This window comes from Nicotiana attenuata, chromosome 12 (genome assembly GCF_001879085.1).
Source record: "Nicotiana attenuata strain UT chromosome 12, NIATTr2, whole genome shotgun sequence".
Lineage (NCBI taxonomy): Eukaryota > Viridiplantae > Streptophyta > Magnoliopsida > Solanales > Solanaceae > Nicotiana > Nicotiana attenuata.
This window is the reverse complement of record NC_032000.1, coordinates 45,191,861-45,215,037: the sequence shown is the minus strand read 5'-3', so window position 1 is coordinate 45,215,037 and position 23,177 is coordinate 45,191,861. Positions and strand designations below refer to the sequence as shown.

The 23,177-nt window shown below is 37.4% G+C and overlaps 1 protein-coding gene across 4 annotated transcripts; it reads left to right on the top strand.

Annotated features, from left to right (window-relative positions):
• Positions 13,139 to 19,265, top strand: LOC109235646 (tropomyosin). Of its 4 annotated transcripts, XM_019401830.1 has the most exons (10): positions 13,139 to 13,264; positions 14,185 to 14,266; positions 15,334 to 15,393; positions 16,411 to 16,513; positions 17,013 to 17,589; positions 17,930 to 18,065; positions 18,163 to 18,330; positions 18,419 to 18,560; positions 18,645 to 18,693; positions 18,777 to 19,265. In XM_019401830.1, the coding sequence occupies exons 2-8, from the start codon at positions 14,186 to 14,188 to the stop codon at positions 18,500 to 18,502; spliced, it is 1,209 nt and encodes a 402-aa protein (XP_019257375.1). In that variant the 5' UTR covers positions 13,139 to 13,264; position 14,185; the 3' UTR covers positions 18,503 to 18,560; positions 18,645 to 18,693; positions 18,777 to 19,265. The 4 variants fall into 4 exon arrangements, with proteins under 4 accessions (XP_019257375.1, XP_019257376.1, XP_019257374.1 ...); XM_019401831.1 differs by lacking the exon at positions 18,645 to 18,693; XM_019401829.1 differs by having other exon boundaries at positions 18,645 to 19,265.

Here is a 23,177-nt window from a genome sequence, read left to right as displayed (position 1 = left end):
CACCACTGTCCTACTTTTGATTTCCCAAAAATCCCTGCCGAATTCTTCTAATCTTAAATCTAAGATCCACAAAACCCTAACCTCTCCCCTTTATGATTTTTCTGGTCAGCTTCTGGTGTGTTTGAACCCAAAACATCCATTAATCGACTGTTCTTGTTGAGAACAGTCGATTAATGGTAGTTCAAGTTCATTTTACCTCGTTGAAGCTTGGTCAAATTCATAGCTGGTCCAGTGTTAAAACGAGCTTAGGTATTCTNTTCATTTTCTGTTATTTTATCTTTTGTTGTTCTTCTTCATTGTTTCTTCTAGCCGCATGCTTTAGGTATTCTTTGCTTTTGTTTAAGTTGTTTCTGTTAATTAAAGCATGTTGGAATTTCATTATTTGAAGTTATTTTCAATTGCATGAATTTAGTTAATTAGGGCTCACTTTTAGGTTTGAAAACATAAACAATTCTTTTCGTGTTTCTATCTTATGCCTATGATTCAGTGCTTGTTTTGGGTTAATGATCACGCCCAACTATGTCTTCTAAAAGACAAAGTGGTTGTTGCAAATATAATCCGGTTTTAAGTCGGGAGTCGAATCCTCAAGGAACTAACCTATCTATTACAACTCTTTAGCAATGCTATTATCAAGTCAACCAATTTCCCGATGCTAGATTTTTATCAATCAATCTTGGGTTTTGTTTAACTACTTCAAATGATATTAAAAATAACAATATGCTAAACTGAAGATACTCCAATGGTAAAAAGGTCTAGGGCAGTGATTTCCCCAATTGCTAGTTTAGGTCTTGACTCCTTCGCTATAATCTCGCCGTAATACTCTATGAGGATTAAGAGTTATGGGTTATCGTAATTATCTCTCGATCAACTAGGCTAATTTACTAGAGCATTCTCTCGAACTATTCTAGCTGACAATATGTGCAGCTCTAAATTATCCCACCAAAGTTTTGTTATCTCTAAACCCACTTTTAAGTTCAAGTAATGAATCTCTTCAATTACCCAAAAGTGGTGTTGTTCAACAGCAGTCTAACCTAATATTCTTTCTCAAGAAATATAAGGCAATTAGACACGATTAATCAAGGTCCCATTCAATTAATCACCATACAAAACGTAGTTGAACAATAATATAATAATTCCGGCTCGATTATAACAAGTTGAGTGAAAACTTCAACCAACAATTGGTTCCATCAACCCTAGATCAATTTTTTAGCTACTCATAACAAAACAAGACAAAACTACAAAGTTGTTCATAATGTGTAATTGCAAGAACTAAAAGGAGATAGAAAAACTCTAATGTTTAGTTGATCTTCTCACACTTGTTCTTGCCTCCAAAGTAGTCTAAAAACAAGCTTAATAATATCTTGGGCAAGCTTCTAGAGTTTATAAGGCTTTGGAATAAGTTTTCCCCGAGTTACACTTTGGTCCCCAAATTTTCTGGCAACTGAACAGTTCACAACCGCGGTGAAGGCTAAACATTCTGCCTCGCGTTAGTTGTCTGCCGCGGTCGTGGTGGATTTCACCTCAGTCCATTTTTGCTTCTTTATGCTCGGGTGCTTCTTGATTGGACGTTTTCTTCATATTATTGACTCCAAAACACTTTGTGGTGCTTCCTAACTTAGATTATTTCCTGCGAAGCAAAAGAACACCAATTAGAGCATTTTGTTATCAATTCGCCTATAAAACAACAATAAAGCATGGTAATATTAAGGTGTAAATATCATCTATATAGCCTAATATCAATACCCCCACACTTAAATCATTGCTAGTCCTCGAGCAATCCACCACACTCTTTCAAAGTTCCTTCCCTAAGCTTTTCCCTTAACGCATCACACCTTGAACAATTTACCAAAGTTGCACCTAGTAGTGAACAACCTTTGCCTCAGAAGTCGAATCTCTCGTACCATGCCATATTCACACTTACTCAAACTACTCTATACAGAAGTCAAGACTTACCTTTCCTTCGTGAATCACATGCCCTCACATCACACAAGAGAGTAGTTCCACAATTAATATGATTAAGAACAATTAGGAACTCAGATGGACAAAATTCGCTCACTCTCCAAAAGAACATTCACATGCCACAAAGATGCACCATAGGCTTGCCCGTAGTGTAATACTCTACTAATCGAACCTATCCAATCTAAGATCAATTAGGACTTCACTTGGTTGTAATGCAGGCTAAGGGATGGGTAGAATATATTTGGATATAGTGACTAACCTCCCTAAGCACTTTTAATACAAAACAAATTAACATTCCATATCATTCTTATGTCAACCAGACATTCCACCACAATTTATTTATAACATCCCATTGCTTTAGGTGCATTTGTATCAAGCTACCACTTATCAACTACTATATTTATTCACAATTTTTTTTTCGTGGCGCTTCTTCTTTTATTCTTCAAAGCTGCACCTTTCCTCTATTTCATTGGCTCCACTCAAAACCAAACCACCACCCCACACTTTAACTTTTGCATATGTCAAGGCTATTCAAGTGCTCATGGGAGGTAAAAGGGGTTCAAACAGAAGGCTATTCAAACAATTAGGTAAGGTTCGCAATGTGGTTGCCAAAGGAACAGGCTTATAGGCTCAACGGGGTTAACTACGATGTATTACATTCAGGTGGGTTTACGTTATATATCTGGCTTACAAAGAAATGCCTATATCACTTCTAAGACTGAATGAAGCTACTATTTCGCTTTGCAAACACACAGGGCAAGTTCTAGGCATCAAATGTAAAGCATAGAATACAGCATAGCTCACACACACATGGCATATGACTCACTCTAGATTGATTTATCAAGACATTCTCTTTTGAGTGTTCAAGTCAGTTACAAACATACAACTTTAAGGCACTTTAGCATGAGTCAACCATTGAGACTAGGCGTTACACTCTAGTGTCGATTGTGTTCAGGTGTATTAACACCAAGGGATTCTCTTTCTATTTCAGCACGTAGCCCATCAATGCTAACTAAAACTAAAAACAAAATAAACAAAAACTACCTACACCCGGTTCAAGATAAAACCTTGGAAAAGAACCGTGGCCCAAAGAAAAACCAAGGGAGAGTTACTACACTACCTAAAAATAAAGAATAAAAAATATTTTTGGTATTTTCTCTAGACTAACTTCCCTCAAGAAAATTGTCTAAAGGATCCGTCATCAGGAAGAGTCTATATATTCCCTTTTTTTTTGAATTTTTACATCGACTTAGTCCCTCAAGAACCCCGTCGAAAGAGATCCGTCTTCGGGACAAGTCAACTTTCCTATTTTAAGCTTACCTACTTTAACTATCAATCAAACCACAAAACAAAACAATTAAGAATTACATGTACATACATACATTGAAGTAGCCCCCACTCCACACTTAAAAGGTAGCCATGCCCTCATGGCATAAAAACTTAAGGAACAGTGAGGTAAAAGAACTTCCCTATAGGATCACTCCTGATCGGAGACAGTGTCTGGGTTCACATTGCAAGCACGACCCAGAGCTCTCAGCCAGCCTAAGATTTTCTTCTCCGACTTGGTCTGATGAGTGGCCAGAGTGTCAACTCTGGTGCCTAGGTCAGTGACCGAAGTGCGGAGACCAGCCATTTCCTGCTCTAGGGCTGTCAGGCGGGTGCTTCGGCGGGGCTGTGACGGGCCTGCCTCCTCAACTCGCGTAGGTGGTGGGACAGCAGCTTCCTCAGCATCATCATCAGATTCATCATCATCCTCAACTATCACCACCGGCTATCTCCCTACTGTTATCTTGCTAGCCCGGAAAGGGGCTTTCAACGGCAATTTCCCATAAACCCTGAGGTTTTCAGGGATTCTAGCAGCACGGCACAACTTGGTGACCAGAGAAGGGAAGTAAAAACCTTTGAGTAACTCAGGTGAGTGGATGAACATTTCATCATGAATGAGTTGGGCAACATCAAAATCCTCGTGGGTCATGAAACAGTAGATAGTTGCTACTCGTGGTTGGTTGACATCAGTAATATTGTTGGAGGGCAACAGCCGACTATTGATGATTGTGAGCCAACACTTAGCCTCCCAATTGAGAGACTGGGAGTTAAGTGTGATCCCGAGCTTTATCCATATGTATTCTCTGTCTGTCACACATATTGTCTCAAGAAGAGTTGCCCACAAGGCACTTGATCGGCGGTAAGTACGATAATTATCGGCTTCCCCCATGAACACTAGCAGCTGGTACACCCTGCGTATGGCCTCGAGGGATGCATTTACCCAGGTATTGCGTACTGTGACAACCCCATTCTCATGTTCCGGGCAGTTAGCATAGAATTCCCTTACTACCTGTACATTCGCCTCCTCCGGTTCCTCAAAGAAGATGTCCAGCTGACACATCCTCATCTCAGCAAAGATATTCGGGCACTCCACTTCTAAGGCTTCCCGGTCAATATGCACCTCATGTAACAATTTCTTCGATGCCTTTGCATTGTACCTGTCCTCCGCCGGTTTGGAGACAAACCTAGTGCGGTCAAACTGTGCTGCACTAGCTTGACCCCTAGCTCTTGAGGAGTTGCCCGGTCCACTAGCGGAAGACCCTGTTGTGCGTCTCTTTCTAGATGGTTGCATTTTACCTGTCAAACATAGAAACGCGTATCAGTGAGGGTGTGAGATGTGTGAACTATGGGTGGTTACTCAGACTTCACCACAACCATGGTCACATTAGCCCTTATAACTCCATTGGGGCAATTCCCCAAACACCTTGTGAGCAAGACAATTCTTCACACCTATAGCCCATATGGATACATCAATGCTTCCCCCAAATCACAAGTTGTACTACACCAATACACCACACAACAATTAGTTCAACACCCACAAATATACACCTCTCCACCACATTATACACATAACCCCTTCACAAGTGACTACAAAAACGAAATTCAAAAGAAAAAAATAACAAAAAGCTACTAACATTACTACACAATTAAAAACATGAACTAACATACAACTAAAATAAAATACAAAAGAAAAGGTAGGGGGATGGGGAGTGTCATACCTTGATGGGGAAGAGAGTGAGAGGAATAGAGATGGAGGATGTGAGAGAAGTGAAGAAGAAGAAGAAGAAGAAGAAGAAGAAGAAGAAGAAGAAGAAGAAGAAGAAGAAGAAGAAGAAGAAGAAAAGATGAGGGATTTGAGAGGTTAGGGTTTAGAGAGAGGGAGGAATTGGGGGAGTGATGGGGGTGGGCGGATGTTTTGTGAAATAAAAGGGGGGGTGGGATTTGTGAAAAGAAAATAAAAAAAATTAATTAGAAATACTTACCTGGGCGACGATTTTTAACGCCTCACCGCGGTCGAGCCGCGGTCCCAGCGCTCGCGGTGGGTTAACCAAGCGAGGCAGAATACCTCTGTCTCACCGCGGTCAAGCCGCGATCCCACCGCGGTCGCGGCGGGTTGGACAATTTTGAGGCAGAATACATGCCTCTCACCGCGGTCGCGCCGCGGTCGCGCCGCGGTCGCGCCGCGGTCGTGGTGCGATTGCCATTTTTTTTTTTAGATCATGGTTACATACAAGACTGAAACAACAATAATCGTGGGTTGCCTCCCACGCATCGCCTGATTTAACGTCGCGGCACGACGCAGGCTCGGAGCACCACTCCTCATTCATGTACTAGGGCTCTTCCAACATTATTATCTCTCTATCCCCTTTCTCATTTGCCATTCCAAGGTAGTGTTTCAACCTTTGACCATTCACTGTGAACTTATTCGTCCCATCCTCTGATTCAATCTCAACAGCTCCACTTGGGAACATTTGCACCACTCTGAAGGGTCCTGACCATCGGGACTTCANGGAGGTGTAGCTCTTTTTTCTAACTCAGGGGACTCGAACTGAGGTTCCCTTTTCCAGAATCCTTGGCCTTCAAGTGCCATGACCCACTCAGCCAACCCTTCACCATCCATCTCCTCTAAATTTGTTAGGCAAGCCTCCAATTGATCTTTAGTAGTCAGGGTCGCATCATCTTCGTGAAGGATCACATCCACTGCCTCCACTAGGGAGCAATTAGCGTAATCACTAGGTCTCCTCATGGATTGCTGAACGTTGAATATGACTTCTTCATCGTTCAGCCTCATTTTTAATTCCCCAGTTTCACAATCGATCAGTGCTCTCCCAGTGGCTAAGAATGGCCTCCCTAAAATGATAGGTATCTCCTCATCTACCTGAAAATCCAGAATGACAAAATCTGCAGGGGACACAAACTTCCCCACTTGTACCAACACATCATCAAGAATCCCAGTTGGCCTTTTAACTGTGCGGTCAGCCAGTTGCAACAGCATCGAAGTCGGTCTAGCTGCCAATGCCCAGTTCGGTGTATATAGCTAGAGGCATCAAATTTATGCTGGCTCCTAAGTCACATAATGCCTTTGCAAATGCATAACTCCCAATAGTGCATGGAATAGTAAAGCTACCTGGGTCAGACATCTTTTGAGCCATGGGTCTTGTCACTACCGCAGTGCATGTCTGAGTCAGAGTTACTGTGGATAGGTCCTGAAAATCAAACTTTCGTGACATTAGGTCCTTCATCATCTTCCCATAGCCTGGCATCTCTCTCAAGGCATCCATCGGAGGAATATTCAACTGAATTTGACGCAGCATGTCCATAAATTTCTTGTATTGATCTTCCTTCTTTTGTTTTACCAGTCTCTGAGGGAAGGGTGCAGGTATCACCCTTTGTGCACTCTTTGCTGGCTTCTTTGCGTTGGGGTTTTGTGGCACAAGAGGTACCACCTGTTCTGCAACTTGTTCACTCTCGTTAGCTTTACCCTTATCGTCTTGAACCTGTTCAACCACCACTTCAGTGAGTTCTGCTGGTTCATCTACCTCTAATGGAACTGGAGTGGCTGGCGTAGTCTCTTTGCTGGCTTGTGCAATCTCCTGCTCTCTGTCTAAATCTCTCCCAATCCGGAGACTTACTGCCATCAACTGATTCGGGTTTTGCTCCTTGGGGTTAATGTTCGTGTCCGCTGGCAATGTTCCCTGGGGGCGGTTGTTTAAGGCCATAGACAGCTGCCCCAACTGAGTTTCAATGTTCTTTATTGCTGAGTCATGCACTACCAACTTTTCCTGCATCTTACCATTTGTTCCAATGAGTTGTTGAAGCATACCCTTGATCTCCACCATGTTGTTATCTTGTTGCTGAAGAGGTGGCTGATATGTCAACTGTTGCTGATTTTGCTGTGGATAGCCCTGTTATCTCTGATATGGTACTGGCACCATTTGGCCTTGGGGTTGCATACCTCCTGGCTGTGGCTTGTTTGGTCTGTATTGCTGATTTGGTGCCGGTCTTCACTGTTGTCCTCCTTGTCTCTGACCCCCAAAGTTGTTGACATAATTCATATCTTCTCTTACCCCTTGATTGTCACCTTCTCCACTCCATGAACACACATAAGACTGATTAACACAGGGTGTACACAGTCCTCCATTTGTTGTCTCAACAATATACACCTGCTTTGTACCCATCTCATCAATCTTCTTTGTCAATATACTCATCTGAGTCATGAGTGTGGCTATGTTTTCTGCATGCGAATTATTTGGGTCAAGAGGAACTGAATGCACTATGGGTGCCAGTGTTGTACCTCTATTCATCCACCCCGAATTCTGGGACATCTTGTCAAGAAGGACTTTGCACTCGATGAATGTCTTACTCAAAAATGCACCTCCAGCTGAAGCATCCACATTGGCTTTTAGATTATTAGCTAACCCCATGTAGAACCTCTGGCCGAGCATCTGGTCTAGAATACCATGGTGAGGACACTTCACTAGCATCCCTTTGAACCTTTCCCAAGTTTCCTGCAAGGTCTCAGTCGGTTGCTGCTTGTACTGCAATATCTCATCAATCTGCCTTGCAGTCTTATTGGGCGGGTAGAACTTATTCAGGAACTGCTTGACTAATTCCTCCCAGGTGACAATGGAATTTATAGGGAGCGAATTCAACCAAGTCTGAGCTTCCCCAGTCACAGAGAATGGGAACAGTAATAGCTTGATAGCTTCCGGGGTCACATTAGGCTGCCTTTGAGTCACACAAATCGACAGAAAATTTTTCAAGTGCTGCTGAGGGTCTTCAATGTGTGACCCGGAGAACAATCCCTTATTCTGCAGAAGATGCAGCATGTTGTTGGTGATCTGGAATGTCTCCGCTTGAATTGGGGGCACAGCTATGGCAGTAGCCAGGTTGTCAGCTATTGGCTATGCCCAATCATAAAGTGCGGCTTCTGGCGCAAGAGGTGCCACTACTCTGACGTTTGGGGCAGCTGGCTCATCCCCGATGTTTCCGTTGACGTTCTCTACGTCACCCATGTCAATTTCAAGCTGGTGTGGTTGTTGTGATTGTTGGATCCTCTTGTTAGCATGGTTCAATGCCCTGAATGTTTTCTCGGGGTCTGAGAGTCCTTCAAGCAGTTCTCCAGTCCTCGAAGAATTTCTAAGCATACACCTGAATTCCACAAGAGTTCAAACGTGAGAATTTCAATGAAAATATTGTTTAACACCTTCGAAAATTTATCTAAACTAATAATTCTAACACTACTTCTAAGTTGCAATAAATAACACTGTTAATTCCCCGGCAACGGCGCCAAAATTTGATCACACCCAACTATGTCTTCTAAAAGACAAAGCGGTCGTTGCAAATATAATCCAGTTTAGTCCAGAGTCGAATCCTCAGGGAACTAACCTATCTATTACAACTCTTTAGCAATGCTATTATCAACTCAACCAATTTCCCGATGCAAGATTTTTATCAATCAATCTTGGGTTTTGTTTAACTACTTCAAATGATATTAAAAATAACAATATGCTAAACTAAAGATAATCCAATGGTAAAAAGGTCTAGGGCAGTGATTTCCCCAATTGCTAGTTTAGGTCTTGACTCCTTCGCTATAATCTCGCCGTAATACTCTATGAGGATTATGAGTTATGGGTTATCGTAATTATCTCTCGATCAACGATAATTTACTAGAGCATTCTCTCGAACTACTCTAGCTGACAATATGTACAGCTCTAAATTATCCCACCAAAGTTTCATTATCTCTAAACCCATTTTAAGTTCAAGAATGAATCTCTTCAATTAACCAAAAGTGGTGTTGTTCAACAGCAGTCTAACCTAATATTCTTTCTCAAGCAATATAAGGCAATTACACACGATTAATCAAGGGCCCATTCAATTAATCACCATACAAAACGTAGTTGAACAATCATATAATAATTCCAGCTCGATTTTAACAAGTTGAGTCAAAACTTCAACCAACAATTGATTCCATCAACCATAGATCAATTGTTTAGCTACTCATAACAAAACAAGACAAAACTACAAAGTTGTTCATATTGTGTAATTGCAAGAATTAAAAGGAGATAGAAAAACTCTAATATTTGGTTAATATTCTCACACTTGTTCTTGCCTCCAAAGTAGTCTAAAAACAAGCTTAATAATATCTTGGGCGAGCTTCTAGAGTTTATAAGGCTTTGGAATAAGTTTTCCCCGAGTTACACTTTGGTCCCCAAATTTTCTGGCAACTAAACAGTTCACCGCGGTCGCGGTGGATTTCACCTCTGTCCATTTTTGCTTCTTTATGCTCGGGTGCTTCTTGATTGGACATTTTCTTCACATTATTGACTCCAAAACACTCTGTGGTGCTTCCTAACTTAGATTATTCCCTGCGAAGCAAAAGAACACCAATTAGAGTAATTTGTTATCAATTTGCCTATAAAACAACAAAAGCATGGTAATATTAAGGTGTAAATATCATCTATATAGCCTAATATCAGTTAATTACAATAGCTTTACTCGAGACGTTTAGTCTGTTTTGCTTAGCTGTCAAAAATTGGTTGTTTAAGTGTTTAATTTTCAAACTGAGTAAGTTAATTTCTAAGTTGTCTCTGCAGTTTCATTTTAATTCTGTTTTGATTTGCTTAGGGTTAATCAGATAAACACTTTTAGGTCAATCTTAGGGCTTAAATTGCATCGTTTCAATTTTATTTGTCATTGGATTTGGACTCTGACTCCTTTTTGGGCCTGGTCTCTGTTTGCCACAGTTTTTTAAGTCATTAAGAATTTGTAGGGGTTAAATGAACAAAAGAAAACTTAAGGGGTCATGTGAAGGGTGGGTAAGTATGAAATAGGATAAAACCATGTGGGAAGGTTCTAGAATAGGGGCAGATGGCCTCATTTGGTTAGCACGAAATGCTGAAACCAATGAGGGACAGCCAGCTGTCCAAGTTTGTTAAAAGATGCTTTTGTGGCTGAAGGGAATAATTCCCTGATTTCTGTTTCAGCACATGGTATTTTAGATGCTTATAAATATAGAGCCTTCCTTCACTGATCAATCAAAGATTTTCGAACCCAAAAAGATCAAAAAGTTCTGCACTGTTCCATTGAGAGCTGATTTTTATTTTCTTCTGATTTTCTTTAGCAAGACTTTAGAAAAAAAAAAGAAAAAAAACATTCTCTGGATTTCTGGTTTTCTGGGCTTGAGTATGGATTAAATTGAAGTTGCTGCTGCTGTTAACTAACTGCTGATCCTTACTCATTTCTAGCTTGAAGTTCTTATTTCATTCTCTTTTGTTGTATCCAGGTATGTTCACGAGCTTGCAGTGATAAAAACGGAATTGTAACATGTTGATTTGGGATTTGACTTCAGATTTTACTTAGCTAGATGTTTCTATTGTTCTTCTTCATTGAATTTGTAACTTCTTTTCAGTTTTAATTAAATAATGTTGATACTGATGCTAGTGTATTCAAGATTGTTTAGATGTCAAGTTAGTTTAATTCATCCATGTGTGGTTTAAGAGTTTACTATACCTAGTAGTTGTAATTTTTTAGGACTTTGCTAAAGGTTATTGAACATACATTGTACTATGTGTTTGAATTGTTGAGTGTAATGGCATGTGTAGATCTAAGTCAGTCCATGAACGAGTTTAGGAGTCGATCTCTTGTTGATTGATATTAATAGCATGTTTAAACAAATTAATTTATAATAGCTGACTAATTTTCTGCATTTTTAGTAATTGGATAATTAATTTCTATGCACAAAAAATGAACTCAGGCCTAATCAAGGCATGGACACTAAATGTCCTTTGTTTAGGATAACTGGGCCTGGTGTTTGGCCCAGATGAGGCAGCCGGCTTTGAACTAAGCCCCATGTGAATGTTTCTGCTTTCTTTCACTTTTTGGGCTCAATTTCGGCCTAAGTATCTTCAGCACTTTTTTTTCTTAAATTTTCTGTTAATATAATAAATGTTTTGCAACGTTGAAAGCCTGTCTTTAAAGGTTGGGCCTAGTACTGGCCCAGTGGAATCCTCCGGAATAAACCAGGCCGGTCTTGTCCCTTTTGTCCTCACTTTTGGGCTCCACTTCGAGCCCAATGCCTACCAGCCATTGTTTTCCTCTTAAAGGCTTTTGTATATAACAAATTGGGCATGTTGTTGGCCTAATCCTCCCAAAATAATTAACAGCCTAGGGTATTATCCAAAGCATGCTTACAATCAGTAGTTTTAAATTGAACTTCGACTTAGTTTAAAACATGGACATCGTAGTTTGTTTTAGGCGCGATTTAATATATTATCGTTGTTACGTACACGTTCGCGTGCGTCACTACGATCTTAAAAACAAAATCGGAGTATGCGTTCGCGCAACTTCGACTAAACTTTCTTAATAATAATAGAGCGTTATTTATTGTGGACACGTACGCGTGACATGATTTTGACGCGCCAAACGAACGGGTACACGTACGCGTGACTTGTTTTAAGATAATTTCCTAATTAAAAGAGGTGAATGCACATAAGTTCTAAAATAAGTAATTAGACAATTTAATCAAGCCAAGTATGATTAAAGCGACCGTGCTAAAACCACGGAACCCGGGAATGCCTAACACCTTCTCCCGGATTAACAGAATTCCTTACCCGGATTTCTGTGTTTCGCTGGATTGTAAAACAGAGTCATACTTCCTCGATTCGGGATTTTAAACCGGTGACTTGGGACACCATAAATTATCCCAAGTGGCGACTCTGAATAAATATAAATAATCCCGCTTCGGTTTTGCCACTTTAATTGAAAAAACTCCCTTATACCCTTTTTCGGGTAGAAAAAGGAGGTGTGACACATGTTATGTTATAATATATGTTCTTTATAACAACATTTCGCTATAACATCTAAAAATATTCAGAACAAACGAGGTTGTTATAGAGAAGTTTGAGCTAAAATTTCACGGTATAGCCAGTTTTTGGACTGGTCAATCAAAAATAGCCAGCGTTTACCAAGTCAATGAAAAATAGCCACCGTTTTGCTGCAATAAAGACCGGTCCAGCATAATATACTAGAATTCGGTGCATTTGTGTATGAACTCCAGCATATTATGCTGGACTGGTATACTTTGCTGGCTCCAGTATAATATACTGGAGACTGGAGCACTGGTGCTCCAAACTCCAGTATATTATACTGGACCATTATACTTGCTGGAACTCCAGTATATTATGCTGGAGTTCTAGTGTATTTATGCTGGAACTCCATCATATTATGCTGGAGTTCCAGCATACTATCCTGGAACTCCAGTATAATATGCTGGAGTTCAAGTATACTTATGCTGGAACTCCACCATAATATACTGGAGTATTTTCCGGGTTTTGAACAGTATTTTCGCTCAGATTTATCTTTACATAAAAAGTGGCTAAATTTCGATACTTTTGAAATTTGGTTATTTTTGAACGACCAGTTATAAATCTGGCTATTTTTAAAAATCACCCGAAGTTTGACTGTATTTAATCCAACTTTCCTTCCACGTGCCATATTTGATATTTTATAAGATAATCTCTAATAATTACAGTAATAATCTTGGTCAGAACAAAATTTATGCGCATTTTGGATAATTGACATTTCTGGTATACTAAACAATAATTTTCTATTAATATATACTAGATAAATATTTTTAACATAATCTAATATCATAGTAAACTCTTCAAAGAAAAAACTTACTATAATTAATATAAAGGAGGATGATTTAAGGCTTTCTATGAGTCTAAAAATAATGCCAATTAATGGCACTTAAGAGGAAAAATCCCCTTATTGCCCCTGAACCGGGTTAGACCCGATACCCATCCCTTAAGTGAAACCCGGTCATAACTCTCTTGTATTTTTTTGAAATTTCCCCGTTAAATTTAGTACTCAATAATTTATGAATAAATCAGGTTTTTGCTAATCCAGCTCAAATTTTGGAAATTTCAGGATATTCTGGGGACCTTTTGGATTTTGATATCGTAATTCCTAGGAATCGGTATTTATTTTTATTTTCTTTTTCTATTTGAGTTTCAGTTTTTGATACTTTTTGTTTAATCATGTAAATTTGGAATGACAGTAAATGCTTACGAAATTATATTCATTTGCCTGTGTATGTCGTAAAATTTGTGCAACTATATATCTGTTATGAAGCAGCAGAAAGAAATTTGAATTATCAAACAAGATTTATAATCAGTTTCGTCAATCTTTAGGTATTGTTTTTTTATTTGAAAATAGGAAATGGGGTGCAGGGAATTTTTATCATTCATAGTTTTTTTTTTGTGTGTGTTTTTTCCTTCAGATGTTGCTGCTACTATTTATGAAATGAGTGTCACAAAGAGCATAGCCGTTAGTCTACGATAGTTTTTTAGGCAGGCCGTGTTTAGTTTTATTCTTTTTCTGTGAATCTTTTATTGTTAATATCTGACCTTGTGATATAATCTGGAAAACATTTTACTGGTTTATGTGATTTTCAAGAAGCAGAAAAAATTTTGAATTATCCCGATATCTGGTAATCAATTTCTTAAATCTCTTTGTTGAAGGGACACTTTTATTAATCAAGAATGTGAAATGGGTTGTCGTGCTTTTTATCCGTATTCTTTTCAGAATTCAGGTATTTTGGCATTAGTTAGGAACTGAATCTCGCGAATGGATAATCCATTAATCTCATCTTGTTTTCTTGCACATATGGTTCTCTAAATTTTTTCTGCTTTATGTATGATCTAATTGTTGTTCATATCTGATCAATGTGGGTTTAAGCAGTTAAGCAGTGAGGTATAAGAATGACTTATGATATGGTGCTTAATAAGCTAATTCTTTAGATTGTGAGGCCTGTATCCTGGCGCTGTCCTGATAAATTAAGTTGGACATACTATTTTTCTTCCGAGCATGCTAATTTTTTCTCTCTCGTGTTTTTAGAATGTCTAGTCGATCAACTAGTAGTAGTGACCACTCTGTTGATGTAAAAGAACTATTGGAGATTGGGGCAAGATGTAAAGAGGTAAAATCTGCTCTTCAATTGTTCATAATATCTGTTATAGTGCATCCATGGAAATAATGCGAAACTGAATTCAGGAATTCAGTCATGGCTCTTAGGAGTTGTATGATCCGCCAAACAAGTTAATTGCAGATTATATTTCATGTGTCGTCATATGGTGAATAACAATCACCAAAGTATTTGCATTTGTTACTGGATGTTTGGTTAATCTCTTTAGAATCTGGATACATAGTGTATAATCTAGAACATGGTTTGGTTTTCAATTGGATACCAATAATACTCTTGGATTATAAACATTATCTTATCCAACTTATTATTTTGTTCAGTTATCATATGTGATTAAAAATTATTAATGTACTATACCTAAATATCGAAACTAAATAATAATTATTAAGTTTTATATATCTCAAGTAATGAACAATTTTTCATATAAAATCTAGAGTAAGATATACTAAAATATGAGAATAACCACTTTCTTATGGGGGTTTTTTTTTTGGGAGCTGCAAGCTGTTATGACTAAAATGAATGCTATAAACATTATCAGATATTTACGGGATAATAACAAGAGATGGACTAAACTAGTAATAAAGGGACGTGCTTGTTGTTTACATGCTTTTATGTAGGCATTAGTACTAACTGTAGCGTTAGTCTACCACGAATACATAGCACAGTATTATATAGGAATTACCGTATAACTAATGCATGTATTATTAACATGGAAACTGAAACGAAAACCAAGCATCTGACTAACACTGCAGAATTTAATACTGGAATTAATTGACGAATAATTTTAAGCTAGAGATCTGTGTGCAATACTTTATTTAAACTGCTATTTACTTTGCTTGATTCAATAACTTTTGGAGCCCATTTTTTGTAAGTCAGAAACTTTAGTAATTAACACCAAGTCGGTATCAATTTTCGGAAACTATTAACTTCTAATTTTAGTTTGCCCTGCTCGTATGCTTATAGCTGTTATACAAATTATCTTTCCTGATAAAGAATGGATATGTGGTAGTTTTCTTGCTAGTTAGCTTTCTGTATTTTCTTTTGTTAACTTCTCTTTTTGGCAGCTTAGGAAAGAAAAAGATATGCTGAGGGGTTCACAAGGCCAGAGCTTTGAACTGATCCGGGTAATTTCTGATATCTTTATCTTTATTCGTCTTTTGATCTGATAATTGACCATTATCAAGGCATCTTCAGATGTGCTAGACAAATAAAGTTGTTTGACGGCAAATATTACCTTTACTAAAGGGATAGTCATTGTGTTATCTGGCTGTGGATTTGCATGCTTTCTAAAGCTGGTTATGTTCTGCATTCTTGTTAGTAAAAACTGATGTTACATTACACTACAATCTGACAATATTGATGACACAGCTCTAAAAATCAGAGGAGCACAAAATATGATCTTTGCAATTGATCTTGGAACATACAAATGTAAAAGCATACATAAAAGGTCTTTTGGATGTGTAAATATGCTGAATAGGCTGGTGTCTTTAACTTTTTCCTTTTTGTGTAAAGTATTATTTGTATCTGACCTCCATAGTCAATCTGGGTCCTTTGTTTTTTCTCTTCAGATAACTATTAGGTTTGCTACCAAATAAATCTGGATATGATTTGCAAACTTGTGTCTTGTTTCCTTTTGGCCAGCGAAAGACAAAACAAATAAAAAGGACTTGCATTTCAATATTTACCTTTACCCACGTCAATCCACTGCTTTTAGTTTCATGTAATGTTTCAGTAGTTGCGCCTTATCTATGTACGATCATTTTTCTAGCGATCAGTAGCATGAGGAGCTGGTACATTTTTAGCTAACCATAAAGTCTTATGTTGACTCTTATAGTCCATAAACTAATGTAAAGAAGACGGCAAACTTTTCCAGACGTTCTACTGCATGGCAAGTGGCAATCTTAGGGTATACTGGTTCTAGGAGATAGAATAGAGTAGGCTCTTGAGACAACAATCAAATTATGAGAATTATTAGCTTATAAAGATATAATGTGCATGTTTAGCACAATTTGTCACCACATATATTTTAAATAATTGAGTTTGAAAATAACCAGTATGATTGTATAGCCGACTTGTATTGTGAATCTTGGAGACTAAGGTGAAAATTTGACTATCCATATTAAAGAATAAAATGTTTTCAGAGACTAGAACAGCATGTGCAGACATTATCTGAGGCCCGTGCAGAAGACAAAAATCACATCCAGAAGCTGGAAAGCGAGTTGGAGAACTGTTCCCAAGAGATAGGTATACATTCCAAAATAGGTTTGCTGCATTATATATGTCTTATATGTTGTTTTCCTTGGTAAGCATTTCTTAGTTTCTTATCCGAAGTATACTCCTCCCAGACTCCTGGTGCCTGGAACCCCAGTCCATAAAAAGATTCAAAATAGAAGAAAAAGGGTGAAGTTTGTGCTACTGATGGGACTCAAATGACAGTTGACTGTTGATTCTCCATGTCAGATTCATCTTTTTCCATCGCATAGACGTTTAACCTTTTCTTTGGTGGAATATCATCTTTGGATGGGACTTGTATGGTCTTTTCTTTGGTTTATATATTTTGTGGATTTGCACCTTTATTGGGTCAACTGTTGCCTAGTAATTTTCAATAGGTCATACACTTTATATTTATGTAGCTAGTCACTTCACATTTATTCCCCTTCAACAGTAAAATATCTCGTCTACTTTATTATATTGACTTGACTTGCCCATTTTAGGCTCACTGTTTAAAATATATTTGTTGCAGATTACCTGCAGGATCAGCTGCATTTAAGAAATGAAGAGATGAATTCTCTAAGTGAGTGTGTGTGCAGCCTTCAGTTGAAACTTGCAAACCTTGAAAATATATACGAAGAGGTTGCAAGGTTAAGGGAAGAATTGGAAATTTCAAATGCTGAACGCTTATATTTGTTGCAGCAATTGGAAAACAAAGAGTTAGAGATAGAGGGCTCAGCTTTGTGCATAGAGAGACTAGAGGAGTCAATAGCATCTGTAGGATTAGAGCATCAATTTGAAATAGAGGGTATGAAGCTTGATTTGATGGCTGTGGAGCAGAATTATTTTGAAGCTAAGAAATACCAGGAAGAAACAACTCAAGAGAATGTTAAGTTGAATGAGTTTATTCATGACCTCGAACTTCGGATGGATGACGCAGAGAAGGCTGTTGAAAGTCTAGAGAAGGAAAATGAAAGTTTAAGGGAACAACTCCAGGCATCTGAATTGAATGCCAAAACATTTTCTGAAAAAGTAGAGGAGCAATTTCGTGGTTGGCTAGCAAATATTGATGAGAGCTCCTCAAGTAAAGAAGAGGAAAATGCTACTAGGTATGCACCTATATATGCTTCTCTTAATCTACCATAAGCTGGTTGGCTTAGGATGGTGCTTGATTACGTTAAGTAATTTAGGATCTTACAATGAGATGTTTGAGACAAGTTGGTATGATGTGAAAGAGCCGTACTGATTCCATAGTCCAAATTCTTAATATACTTCATCTAACAAAGCAATGTGTCATTCATGTTTTCACATTTGTTACATGCATATTGTAGTGATTGCATATTGTCTTAAAGTTGACCATGCTTGTACAAGGATCTGTAATTATACTAAAGCTATTCTCATCTTTGCTACTATGTTTACGTCGTCTCTGACACTGTCCTTTCGTTGAAGCTGCTGTGGTGACATTTTGGGTCCACTCTTTATCAAACTGGCTTCTATAGGGCCATCGGATGTTGACTTGTTGGACAAGATGGAGAAATTGGCTCGTCAAGTAAAGAACTATGAGTCACTTGTAAAGCAGCTTAAGGTACTATTTGTAGTTAACAACTTAACATTCATGAAAACATTCACATCCAAGTCCCAACATGATCTAATGCTATTGGTCCATTAATTTGGATGTGTAGGTAGAGCTGAGAACGGAAAAACTAAAAGCCAAAGAAGAAGCGGAGGATTTAGCTCAAGAAATGGCTGAACTGCGATATCAGATGACTGGGTTGCTTGAAGAAGAACGGAAACGCCGTGCTTGTGTTGAACAATTATCTTTACAGAGAATAGCAGAGTTAGAGGCGCAGGTATCAAACTTTACATTTGTGACTCACTATGTTCCTTGAGGTGGAGCCTTTTTATGAGGTTTCTGATAGATTATCTTGTGTTTACAAGGTTGAAAAAGAAAGGATGAAATCCTTCGATGAAGAAGATCAAAGTAAATCTATCACCATTTACAAACATGTTAGTGAAGCATAAAGACGGATCAAATGTTGCAATTTCAAGCATGTCTTTTGCAGTCGAGCGTGTGTTTAAGGTCTGTTATCCAACTTCACTTTTATTTATTTCAAGGTGTTTACTGAAGGGAACTTAATATTGACTAAGAGGATGAACTGTGCAGCAACTGGCAAAGGATTCTGATCAATAGCTGTATTATAACCTTATCAAATGTGAGATGGTGGAGAAGTTCAGTTTGCTTCGTTGTTTTCGGAATGAGTAATACATGCATAAATATTGAGCTTTCTGTTTGCAGATGAAAGACTGTTAACTCTTAAATGGAATCAATGTTGGCTTTGATGTGCTTAATGATTTGCTGGTTTCATTAGCTGATATCCTGCCTTAGGGAAGATGATTCCAGTCCCAGATGAAATGCTGGGTTATCATCATTGCACAGTTTAGTTGGATTATGATGCTTTTACATACCGACGACTCGTGCTTTTACAGATTTATTTTTTTCTTGGTGAACCATGGAAATGTAATTTATGTGAGCCTAGACTTAGTTGGAATTATTGGGTGTCCCAGTGTGGACACAATTTGTAATTGGTCTCCTGGAATGTGCTTGGCAAACTGCAAAGCCTTTTCCTAAAGGGTGCCGTCTGAATTATAATTTTTTTTAATCAGATCTTTGTACTGCTAGTGTTCCCTATTTGTTCTACATTAAATATATTTATCTATTTGTTTCTAGTCAATGAACTTTGTAAAAGATTTTGCTCTTTTTCCTCAATGTAATGGTGATTCATCACCCGGCAACGCATTACACATTAGTAGATGGATGTAAAAGCAGTAGCCTTTGATGACTGTCTAGTTCAATATTCTGTATGTACTACATTTGATATACAACAATCATATTCCCACTTCAGAATAGCAAGAACTTTTGCTCATGAAGACAGTCAGAGCATCAAGGAGTGAAACTGAATGATTTTCCCTCCCCCCCTCTCGCTGGTTTCAGGAATTTGACATCAGGAAGAGTTTTCGTACCATTTATCACCTTCGACTCATCCCAATCTTTAAGGAAGAGATCGACCCTCCGTTAACTTGTTCACAGAGAGTCAGCCCTCGCCAAGCTACTGGCGCCTTTCTCGAATACGACAGATGTGGAAGTGGCTAAAGAAGTTAAGAGGCAAAACTATTGGACATTCAGTTTCCTGTGAGGTTAAGAGTTGTTCTTATTGAAACAAATTTATTAGACATGGGGGCAAGGAAGGGAAAATGGGGGAAGGGATTACAAGGAAAAGAAAATTTAACTTCCACTACAACTACAGATCAGAACAGGACAAAAGTATCTAATCCTCATTTGTAGTTTGTAAGCTAGTAAAAGGCACTAATTAGTTGCTTATTTTCCTGTTTGCTTGTGTTACTCCAGCTTGGTTGAACTTAATTGTTACAGTTTCTGAATAGGATAGTCACTCAAGTGTATCTCCTTTCAGTTTTCAATACCATCAGTTGGAATGATGAAAGTCAGATTATCTATCTATAATTAAAAGGAGATGAAAAAGCATTCTCATTTTGCCAAGTGGCATCATCGGAATATGCCACATGGCATTTTAGGACAATCCTCCAAAAAAATAGGAGCAATAAAATTATTTGAAAAAAAAACTACATAATTTCAGATTTCTTTATTTTAAAAAAATTAAATATTCTTTATTTATAAAAAATTAATTGATTTTAAAACATATGTTTTTTAATCTTTAACTTTAAAAAATAAATTTGATTTAGATTATTATTTAAAAATTAAAAAATAAAACATACGTTTTTTACTCTTAACTTTGAACCATAAAGACCAAACTTTATTTTTAAAAAAGAGTTTTATTTAATTCAATTTCAGATTTTCTTTTATAAGAAAATTAACTGATTTAAAACATTCGTTGTTTACTCTTTACCATTAAAAAAGAAAACTGATTTACATTATTATTTAAAAACTGCACAATTAGAACCCCACTTTCCCTAAACTTCCTATGCCAAACATACACTAAGGATAGTGGACAGTCACGAAATCGCTCAACCATACGATTAAAACTCACTCACGACTGAAACTCACGAAACCATATGAAACTGCTCCAAACAGACGGTTAACTTCTATTTCTCCCAACTGATAGTCGGTACTTAAATACAAATCTTTACTACTGCTATCAAAAATTCAAGAAAACTTATAGTTCCTGCAAAATATGGCTACTCACAATCATATAATCAAGGATATAATAATTTCGAAAATGCAATGGAAGTTGAAAGTTCGGATTGTTTGTCCGTGGGCAGTACCAGATCGTTAGAATTCATACGCTACTTTCTCGATTGAATTGGTTCTACAAGATGAAAAGGTATTAAAACTTTGTTATTGTCTTATAATTCGTTTTGCTAACTCTGTTTTTTAATTTGAATATATGCGGATTCATGGGATCATCAGTAGAAAAAACCCCGATTGAAGCATCTGTGCACCACACATATGTATCCTCAAATATGTTTCTCACTGATATACTATCATGTTTTACTTCTCTATTTTTTAATTTGCAAATCTGGATTTTTTGCTCTACTCTTCGAATATTTTTTAATTTCTATGTGTATATTCATGGGATAATCAGTAGCAAAAATTCGATTGAAACATTTATGTACCAAACATATGTATCCTCAAATATGTTTCTCAGTGATATACTAAAACATGTATCACTGCTTTTGTTTTTTTTTTAATTTACAAATCTGGATTAATTTTTTTAATTTCTATGTGTGTATTCATGGAGTAGTTCCTCTGCTCAAACCATCTGTCAACGAAGTTTCTCTGTCTCTGATGAGTTAGCTAAGGGTGTTGTTCAAGTTCAAATAATTGGCGAATTAGTGGAGTCCATGCAAGCGAATGAACTATTTTGTGTTATATTAATTCAAGCGTTCTTTAAAGTTAGTAGTTGTTCTATGCACATCTGTTACAATAAATAGCACATACATCTAAGTCGTTGTGCGATAAAATCAAGCTAATTGAACTTAGTTTGTCATATTGATACATATGTTGTAGAGTCCTAAATATCATGAATATTTTTGTTGTACCAAAAACTGTTTAACAATAATTCCCTTTAGGTTGTGTACTTTTATTAGTCCAATAACTTATNAGTGTACCTTCTCTGTTGTTGCAATTTTATTGTCGTTGAAAGTTGGATTTTCTTTGATTGGACTGTTTGATAGGGAATGTGTCATGGAGATTCTATTTGATAGTGTGGTTTTTTCACCATAGAAAATGCATTTCTTTTATTTTTTATGGTGAAGGTTAGTGCTTTCATAATGTTTACTTGCTTACTCTTTTCTTTTTTGTAGCTGAATGCCAAATATGTGCTAAAATGCAATTTGTTAAAATGTAGTGCTATCACAATAGGGACTGAAACAATCTATTGAAAAATCAGAAAAGCTCAAACCTTTTTCTCATTTACTAACATGGTGCTGCCAAGTTCGACCGGCGATGATACACATATTTTTCACACAGCCTCTGCTTGATGCCATTGTATTTTACAAGCCTAGAAATTATTTGTTCACCTTTATAGCACCCTAAAATTAATATCTCAACGTTGAGAATCCATAACCAGAAGGCAGCATAAATATAGAAGTAGGAACTTATGAACCTTTATTCGGAGAAACATCATTCCACAAATTAGCCTCCACAACATTAACCCACCAGTGAGCTCTTTCCCAGGAGCTGATCTTCTTGCACTCAGCTACTCTTTTAATTCTTACATAGCTATGGCACCATATTTGTGTGTTATTGAAAAGCATGTCGATAGCTTTGTTGATTCTGAGAACAACTTATATTTTTGTCATGGAACAACTAATATGCACTTTACATTCAGATTTTTTTAGTCATCGACTTATGATATATCTGACAAAGGAAAACTGGTAATTTATAGTTGAATCAATAAGCAAGATTTCTTAGTGGCAAATCTTTTATGCTGAATTTTTCTCTATCGCAATTGAAAGTAAACTGTCTCATGGCCCTCGAATGCTTACTAATCGGCTTCTTCTTTGGAATGAAGTGAATACCAATATCATCTCACATTTAAGGTATAACGTTTGTCATATTTGGTTCAACCATTTTTCTCGAGTCATAAATGTAGCATTCACTTCCGAGTAAAAGATTATTTACTCTCATGGTTTGTCAAATGTTTAAATATGTTTGAACTTTTACATAGAAATCTAAAGTTAATCTGAACCGGTGATTTGCAATTGTCATTTTAAAGTTTTATGTGAACCACTGATTGGCTTGAGGATATGAGGTGACAGTCAAATAAAAGCAGCTAAGGCTCAGAAAAGAGTTGCAACACCAGGCGTAACACCACAAGTGATCAAATCTCTGCGGTAACAGTCATTTATGGATTACTTCAGGTACTTCTAAGTTAGTTGTAATACTTGCAAAAGCCACACTGACCAAGCAAGTTTGCTATGCAAGCCCCACGCTGAACTTTAGGAGAACTATTCAACTATATGTTCATATATCTAAAGGAGTTTTCATTGTGTTTAGACTTCTTAATTTAGCTGATGTTTCTATTTTCAAAGGTTCGCATAAAATAGGTACATACCTATTCTCTATTCTTTACATTTCCTTTTCCCTGATCCTTCTTTTCTAAAGTAATTCAGTCTACAAACTCATGAATCATAAACTTTAATTGGAACAGTTAAATAA

What these genes read in the sequence shown, in the direction of transcription:
- LOC109235646 (XM_019401831.1), top strand. Translation starts at nt 14,186, where the DNA reads ATGTCTAGTCGATCAACTAGTAGTAGTGACCACTCTGTTGATGTAAAA. An exon ending in GAACTGTTCCCAAGAGATAG is followed by an intron (nt 16,514 to 17,012) that starts GTATACATTCCA and finishes TATTTGTTGCAG; the next exon opens with ATTACCTGCAGGATCAGCTG. An exon ending in CACTTGTAAAGCAGCTTAAG is followed by an intron (nt 18,066 to 18,162) that starts GTACTATTTGTA and finishes TTGGATGTGTAG; the next exon opens with GTAGAGCTGAGAACGGAAAA.